Source organism: Zootoca vivipara, chromosome 9, assembly GCF_965207765.1.
Source record: "Zootoca vivipara chromosome 9, rZooViv2.hap1.1, whole genome shotgun sequence".
NCBI classification, from domain to species: Eukaryota; Metazoa; Chordata; class Lepidosauria; order Squamata; family Lacertidae; genus Zootoca; species Zootoca vivipara.
The window spans coordinates 23,944,524-23,964,636 of NC_142592.1; the positions used below are offsets into that span (position 1 = coordinate 23,944,524).

A 20,113-nucleotide genomic window follows, 5' to 3' on the forward strand; every position below is an offset into this window, starting at 1 on the left:
ATGGCAGGCGGAACCTTAGAGTATTATTTCTGTCTGAAGTCACACCTCAGCAACTAAATTACTGAATCTTCAGAAGGGTACTTAATAAAATATATTTTACTTCAAAGTGTAATGTAAACTGTTATGCTATAACCCAGTGAAGAAAGTTGTGAAGAGAAGGCAAAAGTGTATCTAAAGCCTTTTATTGCTGCAGATACTTAATTATTCTTAGGATATTTCAGAAGATTAGACAATTTTCACACCATTTTTTTAAAGCTTGTTCAACGTGTTTGTGTGTGTGTGTATGCTTAGCAGCTGAAAGCCAGCATTATATAAGTGAGGCTATACTGTACAACATAAAAGTTGTAGAAGCTGAAATAACTTTTCCACAGAAGGCAGCGTAAGGACCTGTGTGAACGTTTGTTAGGAAGCAGGTTTAATTGGGAAACAACAGTAGCAATAAAAAAACTCTCCATACACATATTAATTGCTGCTCAGGTTTAAGCACTTTCACCTAGGCACAGCCAACAGACAGAGACATTTTAGCAGCTATGTTACAGCCTGATCACCATGCATTCTGGACTTTAAGAGGACTGATTAGAAAAAAGCTTAAGGATCCACTCAGTGAGAACCCATGGAGATCCTGTTATCAGAAACACTCTGAAGAGAAGGGAGTCCAAGATGGATGGGAGTTTAATCTTAAAGGTGAAATATTGAAGGCACAAATGCAGACAATTCCAACAAGAAAGAAAAGTGGGAGGCATCTAAAGAAACCAGTGTAGCTGCATAAAAAGCTTACAGATGAGCTGAAATTTAAGGGCATGTGGAATAAATGGAAGAGGAAATTACAAAGGAACAGTATACAACTGCTCAACACCTACTTTGCCTCTGTCTTCACGCAAAAGAAAAGTGATGCCCAACCTAGACATAACAGAGTGAATGACCTAAGGGAGCTGCAGCCCAGTATAGGAAAAGAGGTAGTAAGGGAACACCTAGCTACTTTAAATGAACTTAAATCTCCAGGGCATGAGGAGCTGCCCCTAAGTTTGCAGATGTAGTATCAGATCCTCTGTCTATATTTGACCATGCAGACTGGAGGCAGTCAAACATTGTCTGCATATTCAAAAAGCAGGGGAAAGATGACCCAGGTAACTACCAAATGGTCAGCTTGACATTGATACCAGGAAAGTGTTTGGAAATAACTGGGAAATACCAACACAGGTTAAAAAGAGCCAGACTCCTTCCGCTTAGTCAAAAGAATTTATTAGAAAATATTCTGAACTACATAAAACTCTTTAGAATATTGTTTCAGTAGACTTTTTATTCCAGCCTTATGCTACAGACATCACACAGCCTGGACTTAAATCAGCCACTGTGCTCCTGATTTGTTTTTTTATTTAATTTTTGTAAAAAAAAAAAAAAGGAAGAAGACATATTTAAGCCACATGCACACGGAAAGACTGGATGGAGTGCTCAGTGCACCTGCCGCTCCCCCTTAATACAATTTCATGATGTTCTAATCTTATCAATTTTCTCACAGTAATTTCAGCCCACTGGGTTTGCTTCTGCATTATTGAAACTGTTGAAAAATGACACCAACAAGAGATTAACAAGATATCGGTCAGCAGCTAAAGAACTCTCTCTTGAAGGCTGACCCTATGCATCTCCACTCAATAGCTCTTTCTGAATTAGTTCAATGGGCCTTACTCCCCTTTAAGTGTGTGGAGGATTGCAGCCTTAAAGTAACAAATAAATGCCCGTGTACCTAAGACCACGTTTTCTCAAGTGTCTTCAGGTGAAAGCAAGCCCAGCTGATTTTCCCAGAGCAACAGAATCGGCAGGCCCATTCCAGTTATGTATGCACTTCACACCAGTGGGCAAGTAGTGCTTCATTTCAGCATTGACACACCAGTCACTGGTGGGTGGGTGAGGCTAGATGCAGTCAGTTTGCCTGCAATCAACCAAGTGACTGGCACCATAAATGCTTAGAGGACTAACACAACGATCAGAGCTATTGTTCCAGTTGCTCATCTAGCCACGGGATGCACTCTGAAGCCACACAACACCCATCTGCACATACAGTGCCTAATGCAACAGATGAGTACTCTCTTAGAATCACATAATAGTTGGGTTGGGAGGGACCCCAAGGGTCATCTAGTCCAATCCCATTCTGATCTTGTGGGATCAGAATACCTATATAGGTGATGCTTGGCATTTTTGAACACATCATTTAAAGGCCTGCGTATCTTGAGATGCCACTTTTAAATATTTGTGTAAACCACGGCAGGGGAACTTGTGACTCTCCAGGTATTTGACAACTCCTGTTAGCCCCAGGCAGCATGGCCAATGGTAAGGGGCAATGGGACTTGTAGTCCAACAATCTGTGGAGGGCCACAGATTCATCAGCCCGGACGCAGATGGAGGCTGAACACATACTAGTCAATATTCTTCATTGGGACTGGAAATACAGTAAATACAGGGTTCGCCGTAACTCTGCCTCTGTTGTGCTGCAGGAGTATTAGAACAGAAATATTAAATTCCCTAAGTATGTGGAAGGCGTATCAAACCTTCATGCCATGAAGTTACTCTTAAGAAAAACAGTTCCTGAGGGAACGTTATGGCTCAGTGCAGATAACGTCTTGCAGTCTCTCTACCATTGTTAAAGCTGGCAATGCCTCAGGCTCAGACTTTCCCTCCCTCCTTCTCCTTCCCAGCACTAACTCTGGCTATTGTTATATCTGCACCAAGTTAGTTAGCCATGGTTAGGAGGAGGTTTCAAAACTCTGGTTGGAAGCAGATCACATTTAGCAATGTATTTGGTGCATACCAAATGGAACCTCATTAGCGCTGCAAAATGGGAAGCCTTCAAGTCTGAAGGGGGAAAGAGGTGGAGAGAAGCAAAAGTCGAGCTCAGCCAATATCAGGCAATGTTACATCTGCACCAGACCGGTATACAGCAGAAAGATATGAACTCCCACCCCATCTTCAATAATTGAAAGAATGTAGTAAGCATAAATACATATGGTGTGATTACATAAATGGCAGGGTACAATTTGCTACAGGAGGTGTTTGTTTCTCCTCCAAAAAGTGCTAGCCAGTCTGGGCTGAAAGATCATTGGAATATCTACTAGTCTAACACAAACTCTACAGCATAGTGTTTGACTGTTTTTTTTTTTAAAAAAGGAAGGAGAAATATTCACACTAAAGATTCCACAAGATAAATATTATCTTTAGTTACACACAAAATACAGGCAAACAAGTCCTTGTCTGAAAAATAAAGTGAACTAACTCTTTACACAGCTGTGTTCAGTATTCCTTTCACACTCAGCCCTGGGTCTTCCTTAGAGTTTGTCACCAGTGGGAAGGCTCTCAGGAACACATGGCTAAATGGTTTGAATCATCAGCTGTGTACCACATGTGGTACAGACCACAGCCGCTGCCATGAAACCCTGGGAGGATTAACTGCACTGTAATAGCACTTTGTTTCAAAGCATTATTAAACCAAGGCCCCTTTAGTTTCTTTAATTCTTCATTTCTGTTGAAGGAGCTAGTGGTAACTTCTCTACACTTTGGAAAAATCAATGCCAAGTCCAACCAAGCCATTTCAGGTAGAAGTGCATTATGCTTACTAATGCCCTATCTAGCAATTGCACTACCTTCACCACCATGCATCGTCTAACACTTTATAGATCAACTCAAATAAAAGACTAGGCCGCATGCATTATACTAGTGGGAGGTCAGAATGGAAAGAGCATGGCAAACTATTATGCAGCCTTCGTCATGACACAATTTTTGCTATATTTGGCTTTTACATCTCATGCCTACTACAAGCAGCTGCTTACAGTAGACCAAAACTGACAGTGGTATGCCACAGGTAGTGTTGACTAAGGCTATTGGTTACATAATCCACCTCTAATTGCAAGCAGAACGTTTTTCCTCAGGGTCATGGAAGATAAAAAGACAAAACTGAAGTTAGGCAATTAGGGCCCATATACAAAAATCAAGCACAGAATATCTTTCAAACTCACAGGACGACTCAAATGTCATTTCCCAAAACTAGTTTGAGGATGAAGCAGTGGTTTTGGTTGCCTGCACCATGCCTTTTAGAACTTTTATTTCATCTAACAACTCAAAAAAGAACTAAAAAGCCACAAAACAACAAGCAGCATAGCCTTTATTTGGTGTTACAATAGGAAAATGATGCCCAAATTTCTGGGCAACAAATTTTCTGTAGATTTTTTGTGAGTTGTTCCATTCACAAAGAGTGTGCTTTTTAAACACACATTTTGAGCCTGTAAATTGAGGCAAAACACTTTATTTAATTGGAATTGAAAAAAGGGGAGGGGGCATTGGCAGGAGGATTAAAGAAAAATCTGCCTTGAATTTTTCCCCTGACTGATTTACATATATTGTACATATCTGTCCAAGTCACTGTATTTTGACAAACATCTGTGTTTATACACTACTGTTTGAACCAAAATGCTGTACATGTGGCATTCAACACAATTGTATATTATTAATAAGAGGGGCACTCTCCTTTATTCCTTTTAGTTTCTCTTTACATATCCTTTCCAAAAAGGATAAAGAAGCTGCAGCATTGATCTATATTTATTTATAACAAAACATTATACACTATATCGAAAAATAATTTTATCAAAATCATATTTCAACCCACTATTTTTAGTTAATAGTCCATGTCAAAATTGCACTTTGCAGACATCTCGATGGCATATTCCACCTGCGCTCATTTCCTTTCCGCAAAAACTGCCTCGTCTGGATTTTTCTTCCGTGAATGTTTGTATTTGTCCACATAAGCTTTTACCAAATTAGCCACTTTTGCAGAATTAACTTCCCCACTCTTGCTATGACAGACCTACATGAAAACAGAACACACAACCATTAAGTTAACCAGCACCAACCATACCACTTAATATCACACCGAAAGTAAATAATTATTGGGACATATGATCTCAATAAATTACCCTTGTAAGCCGTATCTGGTGGGGAGTAAGCTTCACCAGGCCTTTCTAGTTTCCCAGGGGAGTAGGAAAATATCCCCAACTCCACCCTGACTGTTAATGGCCATCAGATAAGCAAGAACAATTTTTGATATTCTAAAAGCAGGCTGGGTATAAAGGTTTCCGTTTGGGGGGGGGGACACTACAAGCTGAATAAAATATTGAGTCCACACTCTCTCCATAACCTATTATCATGTTCACGAAGAATTGTTAAAGATTGTACAAGACTAGCTTAAATTATAACTACTTATTTCACCTCCGTTAACAAACTCCTGTGTGAACTATTCTCCAGAGCAATAAGCCTGTCACTTAGCCTCACCTCTTTGCCTCCTCTGTTCAACAGGTTTCAAGGTTAGAAGAATGCAGACTGCTAAATGCAGTCTGATAGTAATAGTGTATCACTTACTTTATCTACAGCTTTTCTCACAATTTCTTTATATTCTTCTTTAGTAATATCTTTATTTTGATAGAAAGGCTTAATAGCCAGCTTCACTTCTTGCGCAGCTCTTTCTTGAATTTGCAGTTTCTAGAAAAATTAGGAAAACGAGTGTTACACTTAGGAAAAAGGCACACAAACCAACATTTTTGAAATAACCGTGTAAGATGAAGAACAGTTCTGGAGAATGGGAAAGCTTGCCCCAATTTTGTGAAAATTTGGTTGGTCCCAAAAACTATTGCTCAACTAAGGATTTTAGGGTTTCTTTGTTTTTTAATGGACCAACATGACTACTTTTGCTTTTAAGATGCATACCAATGCAAACATACTACCTTTTGATTTAGAGGAGAGCTTCATTGACACTACAAAACCATTGCAACCTCTAGTTTTATTCATCTAAGGATTATCAGATAGGCGAGTTCAATAAAGCATTGCTAGTGGTCTACAAGGCTTGTAAACAGCCACCTGGATGCTGGTGGCAAATAACAGCTGACTCTAAGCAACCAGGCAAGGAACCTTTCACAACATTTAGATCTTTTGTTCCTCTTTTCATCAAAAATAACCAGCACTTGTATGGATTGGGTAGCATACATGTGAAGGCCAGGAAAAAGAAACCCAATTGAAAACTTTTCTCTATGGGGGAAACTCTGAAAAAGCTTTAAATATTGTTCAAAGATTTTATTTTTTGACTTGAGAATGTCTACAACAATCAAATCCAAGAGGCACTTCTGCACCTAGAGGGTGCTGCTATCTTCCTGAGAGTATACGAGACCTTGTTGCTTGTGAATTGTTGCTTGTCGTCTTCTGGTCACCTATGGTCTAGAATGGAGATACCAGAAGCATCCAGATTCACATGTTCTTTTGATCTGGTGCCTCCTTTGTGGTCAATCTTTTCACCTCTCCCCTGAAATGGTCTACTTTAATTGCTACCAATTGAAAAACAAGCAAGTTGTTGCCCTGCCTTGATGCGGAATACAAAGGTCAGAAGCAAAAGCCTCAGAGAAATAATCTGGGTGAGAAGAGAACTTTAATCAAGACCCACAGAAGAAAGTGAACTACAACTGGGTATGTTTGCAGTTTTGTTTGTACAAAACAGAGGTGTTTATAGTTTTAAATTTCATACATATGCCAAATAAGACACATATACATATACATACATACATACGTACGTACATACATACATGTATGTATGTATGTATGTAAATTGTCCAGTGGCACCTTAGAGACCAACTACATTTGTTCTTGCATGCACACTTCTTTAGTATCTGTATACAGTATCTGAAGAAGTGTGCATGCACACAAAAGCTCATACCAAGAACAAACTTAATTGGTCTCCAAGGTGCTACTGGGCAGTTATATATATATATATTTCTACTGTGTCAGACCAACACGGCTACCTACCTGAATCTAGAACCAAATAAGAGTTTTATATTTCAAGTTTCAAAAAATCTGTTTAATGTTGTGAAAACAGTAAACAAATTCAGGTTTGTATATACTGATATTTTACCCCTCCCACCCTTTGCATTCCCCCCCCCCTTCAAATTGGTAAGTTTTCTCTCTAATGAGGTGGAACTAACTTATTTGCAAGGTCAGTCTATAATCCCCCCCCAAAAGAAACCTTATGATTTCTTAGGAAGCTAAAAAGATGATTTAAATGGAAGGTGAAAGATGACATCCTCTCCATTTCCTTAGGGTAAATAATTATTTCTCTCCAATTTTAGCATTGCAGAATTATGCACATTGCTCTTGGCTTTGAACTTGCCTGGTCTTTCTTCGAGCTATCTGCGCTGGCTTCCACCGTTACACTTACTTTGCTTTCAGCCAATTTTACAGCGGCATTAGAGGATTTGATGTTACTTGATGATGTTGCATTACCAGAACTTGGTCCCTGAACCGTTTCCACACTTCCCAGAGCAGCTGCTGTTGGAGCAGGCAAGAGGGTTGTACTCATGTTGTTGGCAACATGGGAAGTACTAGGAATAGCCTGTTTTAAAAAGTTATCAGAAGTTAATATGTTAACTAGTTGCATCCAACGCTCCTGCCCTGAACCTTTAGTTCTTGGGTGTTTCTAACATTTCTGAGAGATAGTTAATAGGTGGAAAGAGATTGTTCAACTCAGCTGAGGCTAGCCTTAACTACAGAATCCATCCTATTTGTGACACTGACCATTTCCCCTCTTTTCTGCAACCCAATAGTCTTAGTAACATGGCAATTTGTGTGAAAATGCAGGCTAAGGGGGTTTTCTGCAGACTTGGGGGGGAGGGAAGAGAACAGTCTGCAGAGCTCCTGGCAGATAGAGAGACTGAACTCCCTTGCATCATGTAAGAAGGAAACATTTGCCAGCTAGGATAGAAGCCAAAGCTCACCACCCAGGACAGGTGTAAAGACAGAAGGAACCAGTGAGAAGGCAGCCTCTCAATGATCTACTGACAGCTGGGCAGAGCGACAATGAAAACACTACAGAAATCCACAGAATAGGCAGCCATAAACCTAGGAATGCAAACTTTCTTTCCAACCAGTAATAGACAGAAGCCCTTCATTCTGGCTTTGCACTTTGATCAGGCAGTTGTGATAAAAGATATGAGCGCTGCCCAACTATTATATGGAGCAAGCAGTGCACAAGATGTGTAAGCACTTGAGTCTTCTTCCTTCAGTAGCAGTGATTTGCAATCCTGCTCTGGTTCACTCCAGATACCATGCTTGTGGAATGGCGATGGAAGAATGAGAAAGCGTCCAGGACAGATGCAGGAGGAGCAGATTCCAAAAGTAGCCAATTACAGCAGCAAACATTTCACAAGGTGGTATCTGTTGAGCAAATGCAGAGGCCCTTTTCTGAGAAGCACTTCAGAATAGGTACTTGTGCTTCAACAGAGATGTGGCAGCCGAGCAAGATCTTGAAGAAAGCTCCCCTCCCAGGCATATTGCTTTATATAGTCAGGAATGGCTAATCTGTGTTCCTGGACTACAACTCCCATCTTCCCTGACCATTGGCCTTGCTAGCTGGGGTTGATGCATCCATCATCTTAAGAGATATGGGTTCCCCATTCTCCTGCTTCATATCATCCGAAGACAGACTATTCATCCACCATGAACACTGGACTTCACATGAATGTTTTCTTCAGTTGTGGAAGGAAGTCTAACCCACCCAAGTCTCGCAAGGATATGGAGAATTGCAACAGGTTTAGATGTGGAGTGCAGGCCGGGCAACTTTTCCATGTTCTCTGGGTCAGGGTTTCCCAATGAGGTCCCTCTTCACCCCGACCCCACAATTACCTCTTCATTAAGACATTGTTTCAGTGTTGGTTTTGTTTCAATTTGATTACGCTTTCTGGAACTGAACCCTAGAGATTAACATTCTGATTACGATACGAAAGACAGCAAAACTTTGCTATCCCCACCCAAGCCAGGAATATTAACTTAAAGCAAACCTCTTCAAAGTAATGACAAACTGATCACCACACAAAGAATGACCAATATTCTCATGTTCCTTTTTATAAGTAGGGTATATCAAATGATATGTAAATGAATTTAACTATGAAGATTATCACTTCCATATAAAGACACACACAAAAATGTATTTCTTGGAGCAGGACTTGAGTAAACGCACACATATGGGATTGGCTGTTATCCTGGACCCAGATTTTAGGCTTTTGTGAACAATTTTTGTTGCTGCCCCCCTAAAAACCATCTGCATATGAATTTACTGCCAATGAATTTTTTCACAACGGGGGAAACAAATTCACCAGACTACATATAAGTTTTTTAAAAATAATATGAACTAGGCCAAATTCATGCATTATCATTGTTGCAAAGTCACTGTATCCACACTGCTGGGGACTCTGCTCTGAAGCAGCAATGTCTGCAACCAGCAACCAGGTGGGTTGGGCAGATTACAAAGGTTTTAAATTTCTACAGCAAGGCAGGCACCTAACCTGGGAGCAGTTCTTGCTCATGTGGAAACTCATAAACCATCACCCTGTCCCACTGCAGATGTGTATCACATGGCATGACAGCCACACAACAGTATGCACGAACAGGGCCAGAAACTGAAGCTCCTCTTCCTTCTCTCTTCCTTTTGTATAAAGAATGTGTAAAGCAATACTTTCCCATTAGAATGATGGAAGAGAAATGTTAACTAACAAAGGATAAGTGTTAACTGGAGATATTTTATGGCTTAAGGTGAGGGCAATCCTGAACAACTGTGGATGGTGTACAGGGTGACAGAAGGGACAGGTTATTTTCCTTCCATGGACTTCCTAAAGAATGATTCAAGCAAAAAAAAATCCCAATGGGCTTCTGAGTCAATCTAATTACAGCATTAATTTGTTTAAGGAAAACTTCCAGCCAAATGCATATTTACATAACAAGAACTGAACCCTGTTTCAAAAGTCAGTTTTAAAACATTTATTTATTTTTTTACAACCAAAGGATATACCTGCAACGGCTTTCCATCCAGTTGGGAAGCAACATAGTTAACTTGCTGGGATGGTGGTGGAGGTGGTGGTGGAGGAGGTGGTCCCTGAGACACATTGGCTGAAGCTGCTACCTGCACGAGAGGCACTCCTGTATGAAGATGCATGGGCACCGGTGGAGGAAGGCTAAATGGATTGTGCTGAATGTTCACAATAGGACCAGGGACGCTCATTGGATAGGGGAAGATATTCATTGGCTGATGTTGCGTATTTACGGGTGTCATTACATTCATCTGTGGCTGCAGCACGTTTATAGGTAGTTGAGAACTTTCACCTTGTTGGCTGGCTTGGTCTTTGAAGTTTGGATCTATCAGACGGGGGAAAGACATTTTGAAAACATGTAGTTCCATAAAGCATTACAAAAAACAGAGCACAATGGAGGGCATGCAGTCCATACATGGTATCTAATATCATCATCTTAAATCTGGAACCCAGATTTCTCTCTCTCTCCCCAAAAAGAGCACATGTGGTAGTCTGGTCTTGTTATTTTATATGCTTTTATTTTGCTGTCTCTGCAATGTAGGCTAAAATATGGGACTAGGGAGTTGAATGGATGTAAGTCCAATGCTACCTAGCATACTGCTCCAGAAGCTCCCTAGCCCTCTAGAGTAGTTTTTGGGAAGTGGAGGAAGGAAGAGAGAGCAGAGGAGGCTGCAGAGGATGGACAATCAATGAAAAATCAATTCTCGTTGACACTCACTTAACATACAATACAGGGTTCTCTTAAAAGTATTATTGTGTGCTCCACATAAAATAAATTCTTTTCCACAGAGTTGTACTGAGCATATATATTCCAGCTACATTATTATCCACTGTACAGTATGAATAGTTATAATACCTTAACACAAATTTTTGAATAGATATACTGAAACTTTCAGGGCACCCCAAAGTTTTATTCAACATTAAATGTGAAGCGTGTGTGCTATAGTGGGTGAACAGGAAAGTGGAACATACACCATTTTGACGGCTTCACCATTTGAGCAAGGCTGTGAATATTTAAGTTGGGATGGTTCCACAGAAGCTAAAGTTAACCATCCCATCTAGCATTCTTAGAATTAAAAAAAGAGGGACTGTCTGCCCGCTCTATCCCAAACCAGTGATTTATGCGTTAATATGGGGAAAATAAATACCTTGCTCAGGTGCTACTTCTTCTGGCTTTGTCCATGCAGACTGTGGGCTTGACGAATTTCTTCCTCTTCTGGAATAATAATTCTGTACGTCTGCTGGTAAAGTCTTCCTCACAGCCCAGCTTGATGCAGAAGTCCACCCAGATCTATCAGCAGGTGTATCAAAAGAGAAGTCTTGCTCCATCTTACGTTTGTATGGTTGGTGCTCTGGAAACCTTGAACTTTCAATTCCGGAACTATTTGCATTCCCCGGGTGCGGCTTCTTAGTTTGCCAGCGATTTTCACTCTGATCTCCATACGTAAAGCCACCTCTGCCACGACCACCTCTGCCACGGCCACCTCTGCTGCGATTTGAATTCCAACCTGATCCAAAGCTTCTGTTCCATGGAGGCCCTGAATCATTTTGCCTATTTTCATCCCACGGTTGATTTTTAAAATTGTCCCCCTCTCTGTTCCTTGTTTCGGGAACAGAATTTATCCTTTCCATAACCCAGTCTGGATAATCTTTCCTATGCTGGTCAGAATAAGATTGCTTGTCAGCCTCTTTGCTTGAACTGTCCCTCTCTCTTTTCATACTCTCTGTCTGCTTCTCTTGCTCATTTCTTTTATATCTGTCATTTCCTCTGGGACTTCTCCAGCTATCATTTCTCCACCGTTCTTTCCACCTGGGAGGTGAATAGCCATCCCTCTCATTTCTAGGGAATGAAGGGCCTTTGCTTCTTGTCCTCGATCTTGACCTAGATCGAGACCTTGATCGTGATTGTGACCGTCTCCTCCTACTCTTCTCTCTTTCATGATCTCTTCTTTGCCCATCTTTTTCACTATCTCTATCCCTACTTTGAGATCGGCATTTGTGCCTTGGAGAGGATTCCTTAGCTCGTGTCCGAGAAGATCGCCTTCCTTCCCTGAGAGAATCCCTTTTTGGAGAAGACGACGGTGACCTCTTCCCTTCTCTCATAAGATCTCTCTTTGGAGACTGGGACGTAGACCTTTCCCCTTCCTTCAGAGTTTCTCTTTTAGGAGAACAGGATGGGGATCTCTTCTCTTCTCTTGGAGGATCTCCTTTCGGAGACTGTGATAGAGATCTTCGCCCTTCTTTAGAAACATCCCTTTTAGGAGATCGAGACATCCTGCTTTCAGCCACAATCTCCCTCTTGGGAGATGGAGACTGGGATCTTTTCCCCTCTCTTTTGGCTGGTGACCAAGTTGTTGATGGAGAATGAAATCTTGATCTTCTAGTCCTGGTCTTTTTATCTTTTTTAAGTTCTGTGGAGCATTCTGTTTCTTCTTTCTTGTCAGAAGAGCTTGAAAGGGATACTGAGTTTTCAGTTTCATGGGAAAAGGAGGTTGCCTCTTGCTCTACACTACCACTCATTAGTGGCTGGTCTATCCGAGATTCATTCTGGTCACTGCTAAATGAGTCACACTCCATAGCTACTATCTCATTATTGTCTTCGCTAAAATGTTTAAGGTCTTCCAACTTGGGTGATGAACTGGTTCTAGAATCTTCTCTAGCCTCTTCTAAAGACTGATTGAACGTATTCTCTGAAGAAATTGTAATTAATAAATCATTATCTTTTTCATTCTCTGTGGGTACACGGACTTCTTTTTCTACAGTGTTCATACCTTCCATTTCCAATGACACTGGAAGCTTCTGTAATGTGCTTGTGGTATTTTCCAATGGCTCCTTGGCTACTGCCTCAAATCCTATTTCTTCTGGTGATTTATCCTCAGAAGAATGAGAAGCTAATGTCTTCTCGGGCATTTCCTTTTCATGCCTCTCCAACATCTCATCTACTATTGCTTCAGATTCTGACTCACCAAACAATTCATTTCTTGGACCAGGCACAGGCTCATCTGCTACAGACAAAGGTTCAATGTCTCCCAGGAATTCATTTCTAGGATCAGGAGCTGGCTCATCTTCTATTGCCACAGATTCGGTTGCACCTAGCAACTCATTTTCAGGATCAGCCAACATATCATCTGATATTGCCACGCTTTCGACTTTCTCCAGGATTTCATTCCTGGGACTGTCCAAAGGCTGATCTGCTGTTGCCACGGGTTCCAATTTCTCCGGCAATTCCTTCATAGGACTGCCTAATTCCTGAGGCTCATGAGTAAGTGTTCCTGTATCATTGCAGGTATCTTCTCTAGAAGCACTATAAATTTTATCTACTTCTTCAAAAGCAGGACATCCATTATTTTCAAACTCAGTGTCTTCCTTTACTTCACATTTTTCAGTGTCTCCCTCTAGGGTGAGCAAAGGAGGATCTTGATCACAGGAACCAGTGTCTAAAGTAGCCTGCCCTTCACCAGCATCTCCTGTAGGATCTTCCTGACACGTCACACAGTCCTTGGAATTTTCTAAGCCATTAGCAGACTCTGTTTCTACATCATTTTTGTGACTCAAGCCAGTGGCGGTATTTTCACTGTCGGGTAGATTGCTTTTATCTAGTACTGTTGTTACCTCCGTCTCAGATTCATCATCTAATAGATCGCTAGATGGTTTTCCGTAACGTCCAGAACTTCTGAGCTTCTTTTTAACCACAGGTTCCTTCTGCTTAGCTCCTCTTTTAGCCTTCCGCTTTGGAGGTAGTTTCTCAGATTCTGCAGAGGCAGCATTCATAAATGAGCTACCATCGCCACTGGCCTCACATCCAGAATTGCTGGATTTTGGTGAACTCTGAGACTGACTCGAGGTTTCAGTTTTAGCATTCCGGGCAGATCTTCTTATAGGTGTAGTATCCGAGACCTTCCTTCTTGTTCCTCTTGTGCCAGCTGCACCAGAAGTTTGTTTTTTCTCTTCTCCTTCCTGGACATGTGTAACAACATGCCCCTTTTCTGAAGACTCTAATATATATATATTAAAGGAAGAGGAGGAAATAATGTTTAATGTACTGAGGTAAGCTGAATGCAAACATTACTTATTTTAGAAATGTCCACATTTAATTCAGTATTTGCCTCTTTGGCTAGGCTTTTTCTTTATTCTGGGGCTACTGCCATTTCATCAAGAGTCAATTTGCCTGTTATGTCTTATTTTAGTTTATTCTTTCAAATAAATTAACTCAGATCAAATTTCTAAATTAGCATACTTTATATACAAAGCACCAAGAACACTGGCTTGGCTGCTGCTCACTATCTGAGCAATCTTCATACGTGACTCACTCCAAGCTTGCATGTCCATCCCTGTACATCCATGCATTGGCAAAGACCCATCTGTTATGTGATCATTGCAGCTAAATCCATGCCAACATGTGCATGGCTGTAGCTAGAGCCAGCAGCATGCCCCTGGTATTAATGTGCTTCAGGTGTGAAGGGGGCTCTACTCCCTTAGAAATCTATTCTCCCTTTTTGCCCTTGTATCCTCACCCCAAATGCTCATGGTCCCATCTCTGCCCCATTCTTTAAAGCCTAAAATAAAACGGACTTCTTCTATGAAGCCATTAACTCAGGTCCCCACCCTTAAATAGAATGAAGCTCAAATATGTGCAGAATCATTTATCAATTTGTGTCAACCCTAATGCCTATATTCCTATTCTGGTTCATAGAATCACTATGAACAGGAAAAAGTAGGGTAGACTGAGGAACACTGTACGGACACACTACCTCAAAAGAACTTATGATTCCTCAAAATAACCTCTCTCCTTTCTTTCTGTGTGCACATATGTGCAACACAGAGATATGTATTCTGTATATTCCTAGTAGGGAAAATGTTTTACGAAGCAGGAATTCTGTTTAAGATAGTAAAATAAACAGAAATCTATATATCTATTGAAAAGAACTAGGTGGCTCAAGTCCCTCTGAACTGCAAGTATCTATTTGTTCAGCAGGATAACCTCAAAAAGACTACATTTTATAGGCATGCTTAGAATGACTTAATTTAGGATCTGTTCAGCCCTAACTTATCCGCATGGAAATGTTATAACCGGCAGTGAAATAATTTCTATAACCTGGGGCATGGTAGAGAGAGAAGAAATTAGGGCCTGATTAAAATAGGTCTGCACATTTTACCTTAGCCACCTCCCATATTATGTTAAAAAACCAACTTTACACCTGAACATTCTTTAGACATTTCAAATTAAAATACTTCATACCAATGTGACAATTAACTCTTAAAATGTATATTTAAATAGGGGAAATCACATAATATAGTTGGAGGAATTAATGAAATGTTGCTTTATATGAACTATAAATAAAACTTACAAAAAAAATTTACCAAAGTTTTCCAAAGGCGAAGAACTTCTCAAAAAATGAGTTCCCACTAAAGAAGTGGAAACCAGACAGCAGGTTGTCATCTCTGTTTCACACCCCATGGAAGGTATTCTGTAAAAATTAACCCACATAAAAACAAGAGTTACAGGAAGAATCCTACCGGGGGCTGGTGGGGAATCACATAAGGCCACATAGAAACACATTGTATCCATTGGATAAATAATAATGAAAAGCACATGAAGGATTGAGACTCCCTTCTTGGATTTAAAGTTTGTTATCTTGGCCAAAGTCCGTTTGGGCTTAGAGGATTTGGACTCCTCTAAAAGGTCTGAAGTGGAATAGGAAAATAGAAAATGCTTTTGCTTTCCAAAATGAATTCTATCTATCCATCTATATCTATCTATTACTAGCTTTTAAATCACCTGGATTATGAATTTGCCTGCAAGTATCATTGTCCCAAATATTCATTAATGTTAGGTTTCTGCATTACAAATAAAAAAATAAAAATATAACCAGACTCCTATTACTGCATTCCTCTTATCTTATTATGAGTAATATGATGATCCTAGGTTTTAAGCATTCCGAATGCAAAACAAGAAACCAGACAAACGCTTTGCTTAACTGAGGTTCTATCGATTCAGAATAGTAGACAGAACCAAACTATTATATAGCAAAGCACATTTTAATATAATTAAAATTATGTATTAAATTTGTATACCGTCTTTCTTCTGAAGATCACAGGGTGGTTCACAACATAAAATATAAGTATTTTATTTTGTGTAATCATATGTAAATAAAAAAACCACAATTTCAAATACTATTGAAAGTTTAACCCATTTGTTATTGTTCTTTAGATATTGTGACTATAGCTTCACTAGTGACAAAGTGCATTTAAAAACAAAACAAAACAATTCTTAACCAGTTGATTGCTTTACCTTGCCATACTAGCTAGTACAGAACATGACAACTCCAGCTCTCTTCTCTTATGCCCGATCATTGTGTCAATTTTGCTGATCTGTATACTGGAACATAAATTTGAAATAAATTTTAGGGCCTTGATGTGCATCTTAACAAGGTGACAGATATATTTAAGATACAAATGTGCACTTATTTCCAGAATGGAAAATGATAATTGACATTCATGTACACTTTATATTAATTCTCAATAACGCTTAATAGTCTCACAAAGTGGGTGGGTCAGTATTATCCTTATGCAGCAGTTGTATGGGTTGAGGTACAGATACTGGTCTCATTCAGATAAAGAAAACTGCAGCAAAGTTGAACATTACAAGGACAAACTGATCTATCTGAAGGCTCATGTGCTTCCTCCCTCCAGCCTGCCACCACCCATCTCCTGCTCTGGCAGAGCGGTAAGGAAGATTTCAGTAGTTTCTGTTTCCATTTTTTAAAAAATGCTGCTTGTTATGATATCTAAACCCCAGACAAAATGCAGTTAATCTTAACTATAGTTCATTAAAACAAGCCTATTCATTAAGCCCATTTTAACCATGGTTTATAAAGCTGGCTTGTTTCAAATGCCACAGATAAGATTAACTACTGCTTAGGTGTCAAACACACTGAACTGCAGTCACTCTTAAATCAGAAGCCTCCTATCTTGTCCCTTGCTGTCACACCGTAAAAGGGAGCATACAACCCCTAGGCTGATATACAATCCAACACAATGGTTTAGCATTATGACAAAACACAGCCACTGGCTTCCTTAGGTCACCTAAAGTGTTCAAGAGAGATGTAATATTTGAATTGGCAATTCCTGAGTGTCAGCTCATACACAAAGCTGCAACACTACACGACAATGGAGAAGAAGTTACACACTCATATTCTAAAAACGGCAGATTTGAGGCACACATGCAAGATTTCTTAAAGCTCCAGAACTCATCAAGCTATTTCTTTACAACTTTTAGCATATAAGGAGAGGAAGGGCCTTAGCTCAGTGGTAGTGATCATGCTTTACATGTCAAAGGTCCCAGGTTCAATGCCTGGTATCTCCTGATAGGCTAGGAAGAACTGCAACCTTGGAGAGACACTACCAATCAGGGTTGACAATGCTGAATGAGATGGAACAAAAATTGCTCTAGAATATGTGCAAAGATAATATTGGGAGAATGGGCTCAATTACATATTTATCTTTTCTTGCTGGAGTAGATTCTTCTACAGTGGTTTTATATGTGAGGGGGAAAAGTTAATCTAGATCTACCATTTTCCCAGGAAGTCAAATGAGTCATATTAACATTTTACAGTATTACAATAGTCTTTGTAAAGAATAGATTCAATACTGACCATTCATTTTGGTAATTAGGAGATTCTCCACTGAAGCTACTATTAGAAGAAAATCTACCACAGAAGTTACTTCTGAGAAATCTGCTTGAGCAGGTTTGTCTTCTGGGCTACAAAATAAAGTTTTAAATGTAAAACACTGTGGTTACCTCTGCATCTAATATTCATAAAACAAAAAACAAAGTGTTCCAGATGTAAGAACATTTGAAAGAAGATTTATATTCTAGTCATATAACTGCAGAAGCCATCTAAACTGCACTGAGACACAGACAGAAATATATTCATGCAACACATTTCACAAGGTCTTGAAACTCACTTTCACTGCTAGATCTACAAACTAGGATGGAGTGGCAGGGAAGGACTCAGAGCATTTAGAAAGTCCCAAGTTCAACCTTAAGTTTTTTTCATCGTAATTAGGCACTTCAAAAAAATTATCTAGGCAGACTTTAAAAGGTTAGGTAGCAGGTGATGGGAAAGACCTCTGCCTAAGACTCTGGAGACCCCCAGTTTGTACTGTCATTGCACAAACTTGAGGGAAAGCCGCCTTAAACAAAAATGTATTCAGTAACCTTTAGTCCTTTAAACATAAAATAATTGAACAAACCTTATTTTTCTTCATAGAAATAGAACTTTTATCTTCTTCTTTGTTTGAAGAACCTTTATAATGATTAAAAAATGCACAATCTCACTTTAATCTGATAATCATTAGCATTGAGGCAATTAGACGTAGATTAAATTTCATTTTAAACATAAGAATTTCACAAACATTTTACTACTGCAAAAGCCCTTTGGAAGAAAAACACAATCAGATATAACATCGCAAGACTTCTTTGCTCTGCTGAAATTGGCTTAGAAACCATTAATTTGATAGAAGCTTATCAAATATATCCAAAGCACTAGCAACATCTAGTTTTGAAATTTCAAAGGGAAGCCAAGTTAGTGACCAAAAAAATCCCAACTTACTGTGTTTTTGGTTCCAGCCTTTACAGGAGATTGCCGTTAAATGCACTTTCCCTGCATTTTCCTGTTTTCTGCAAACACATACAAAACAGTTACATCCCAATCAATTTAATGTGTCCCATAAAGGAATGAACTCTATAAACACCCTAAAGATCTTTAACATCCAAGATCTAAAGAATGAAACAGCTATGATACTCTGGACATTTAAATGTACAGTAACAAACTGTTGCTTATCTCCAAAGAATATGAAGATTAATCCTGGTAAAGGGTGATAGCAACCTATGCCATCTAATGGCTCCTTTCTCAGCAAATTGTCTTAAATATTGCCTATTTAGGGTCATATCATATTCAGCATTAGTCATACTCTTAACCCAGAACAAATTAACAGACTCAAATAGCAAGTCTTTTGATCTCTATGGGAGTACTCAGAGTATTACTTATTAGTATCATCCTTATCAATCTGAAACACATCTAATCAATGTTTATGAACGAACTAGACATGACATCAACAGTAAAGGAATGGTTCATTACTAACCTTGTACAGTTTTTCATATTTGCAGGGCAATACTTGCCCTCATTACAGCTAAGTAGGTCATCTTTTTTGCCTACTTGTTCCTTTATTTGAACCTGTAAGGAATGTTAAAATTAGTACAGCAATTTCCCGAATCATTTTCTCTAATATTTATAACCTAGTAGTTATGTGATTCAGCCTAAAGCATTATTCACTTAATACATGATATAAAAATGCCAATGCTGATTTATAGCATCACACTGCTTTGTTCTAAAGGAACTCTGGGTCAAGACATTCTCATTCTAGGAAAATAGACAAAGCAGAAGCTTGCTCAATAGCACACGCTTGGGTAGAGTTACCAGTAAAAAAACTAAAAACCTGTCTTGCTGTTTTCTGAAAACATCAAAAAAAAGTAATAATAATAAAACTTTTATTATAAGCTACTACGGTAGACAATTGATGAAGTTCTCATTATTTGCCATATGAAAGTGTTCCAAAGATATTGACTGAATAACAGGCTGAAATCCGCTATTGCCATCCTGCTCAGAGAACAGCTTTTGACCGTGGAGGAATCTGCTAATGTAAGAGGGAGGGGTATTTTTTTTCCAGTTTCCCATTCCTATTGTAGCTCCCCACACCACTATCCACAAAGTTTTAAAGGGTCCCCTAAACTTCCATAACTGGTTTTCGGGAGCATAGGGAAATATAGCAGGACAGCAGAGTTTAAAACAATCACTGTTAGTGATCATCTCTGCTAAATCAAAAGCCATTCTGTGCATGGAATGACAGCCATGGATTTCACTCCTAATGTCTTCCTAGTTTATCATTTTGGAGCAAATACGATTTTAGCCTTTTATTATTAAATAAACATGGGTCCTAAAATTTAGACATTGTTTACTTCCCAGAAATCATGTATTTGGAAGAATCCTGATAAGAACACCATTATGGGGTTTTAGAGAAGCAGGGGTATGGAGTAAAAGGGAAGCCTAGGTTGAATAAAAAATAATGTGTGTTTCTCTTTTTCTCTCCTCCTCCACCTCTTCTGCAAATGGCAGAAGACTCAGGAGAATGGGGTTTTGCTTATGCTTGCAGAAGCAGCCGAA

The 20,113-nt window shown here is 39.4% G+C and overlaps 1 protein-coding gene across 3 annotated transcripts in view; it reads right to left on the minus strand.

The window, feature by feature from the left end:
* Positions 1 to 1,225: 1,225 nt before the first annotated feature.
* Positions 1,226 to 20,113, minus strand: part of SCAF11 (SR-related CTD associated factor 11) — a 31,372-nt gene continuing 12,484 nt past the window's right edge. The window contains exons 5-15 of one of the 3 annotated variants that reach the window (XM_035127112.3): positions 19,035 to 19,126; positions 18,503 to 18,570; positions 18,144 to 18,196; positions 17,543 to 17,649; positions 16,180 to 16,266; positions 15,249 to 15,355; positions 11,036 to 13,882; positions 9,869 to 10,212; positions 7,244 to 7,417; positions 5,404 to 5,523; positions 1,226 to 4,852 (exon numbers count right to left, since the gene is read on the minus strand). In XM_035127112.3, coding sequence (XP_034983003.3) covers positions 4,724 to 4,852; positions 5,404 to 5,523; positions 7,244 to 7,417; positions 9,869 to 10,212; positions 11,036 to 13,882; positions 15,249 to 15,355; positions 16,180 to 16,266; positions 17,543 to 17,649; positions 18,144 to 18,196; positions 18,503 to 18,570; positions 19,035 to 19,126 — 4,128 coding nt within the window. In that variant the 3' untranslated portion in view covers positions 1,226 to 4,723. Of the gene's footprint in view, positions 4,853 to 5,403; positions 5,524 to 7,195; positions 7,418 to 9,868; positions 10,213 to 11,035; positions 13,883 to 15,248; positions 15,356 to 16,179; positions 16,267 to 17,542; positions 17,650 to 18,143; positions 18,197 to 18,502; positions 18,571 to 19,034; positions 19,127 to 20,113 lie in introns of all 3 variants that reach the window. The other 2 variants (XM_035127110.3, XM_035127114.3) reach the window with 2 other exon arrangements.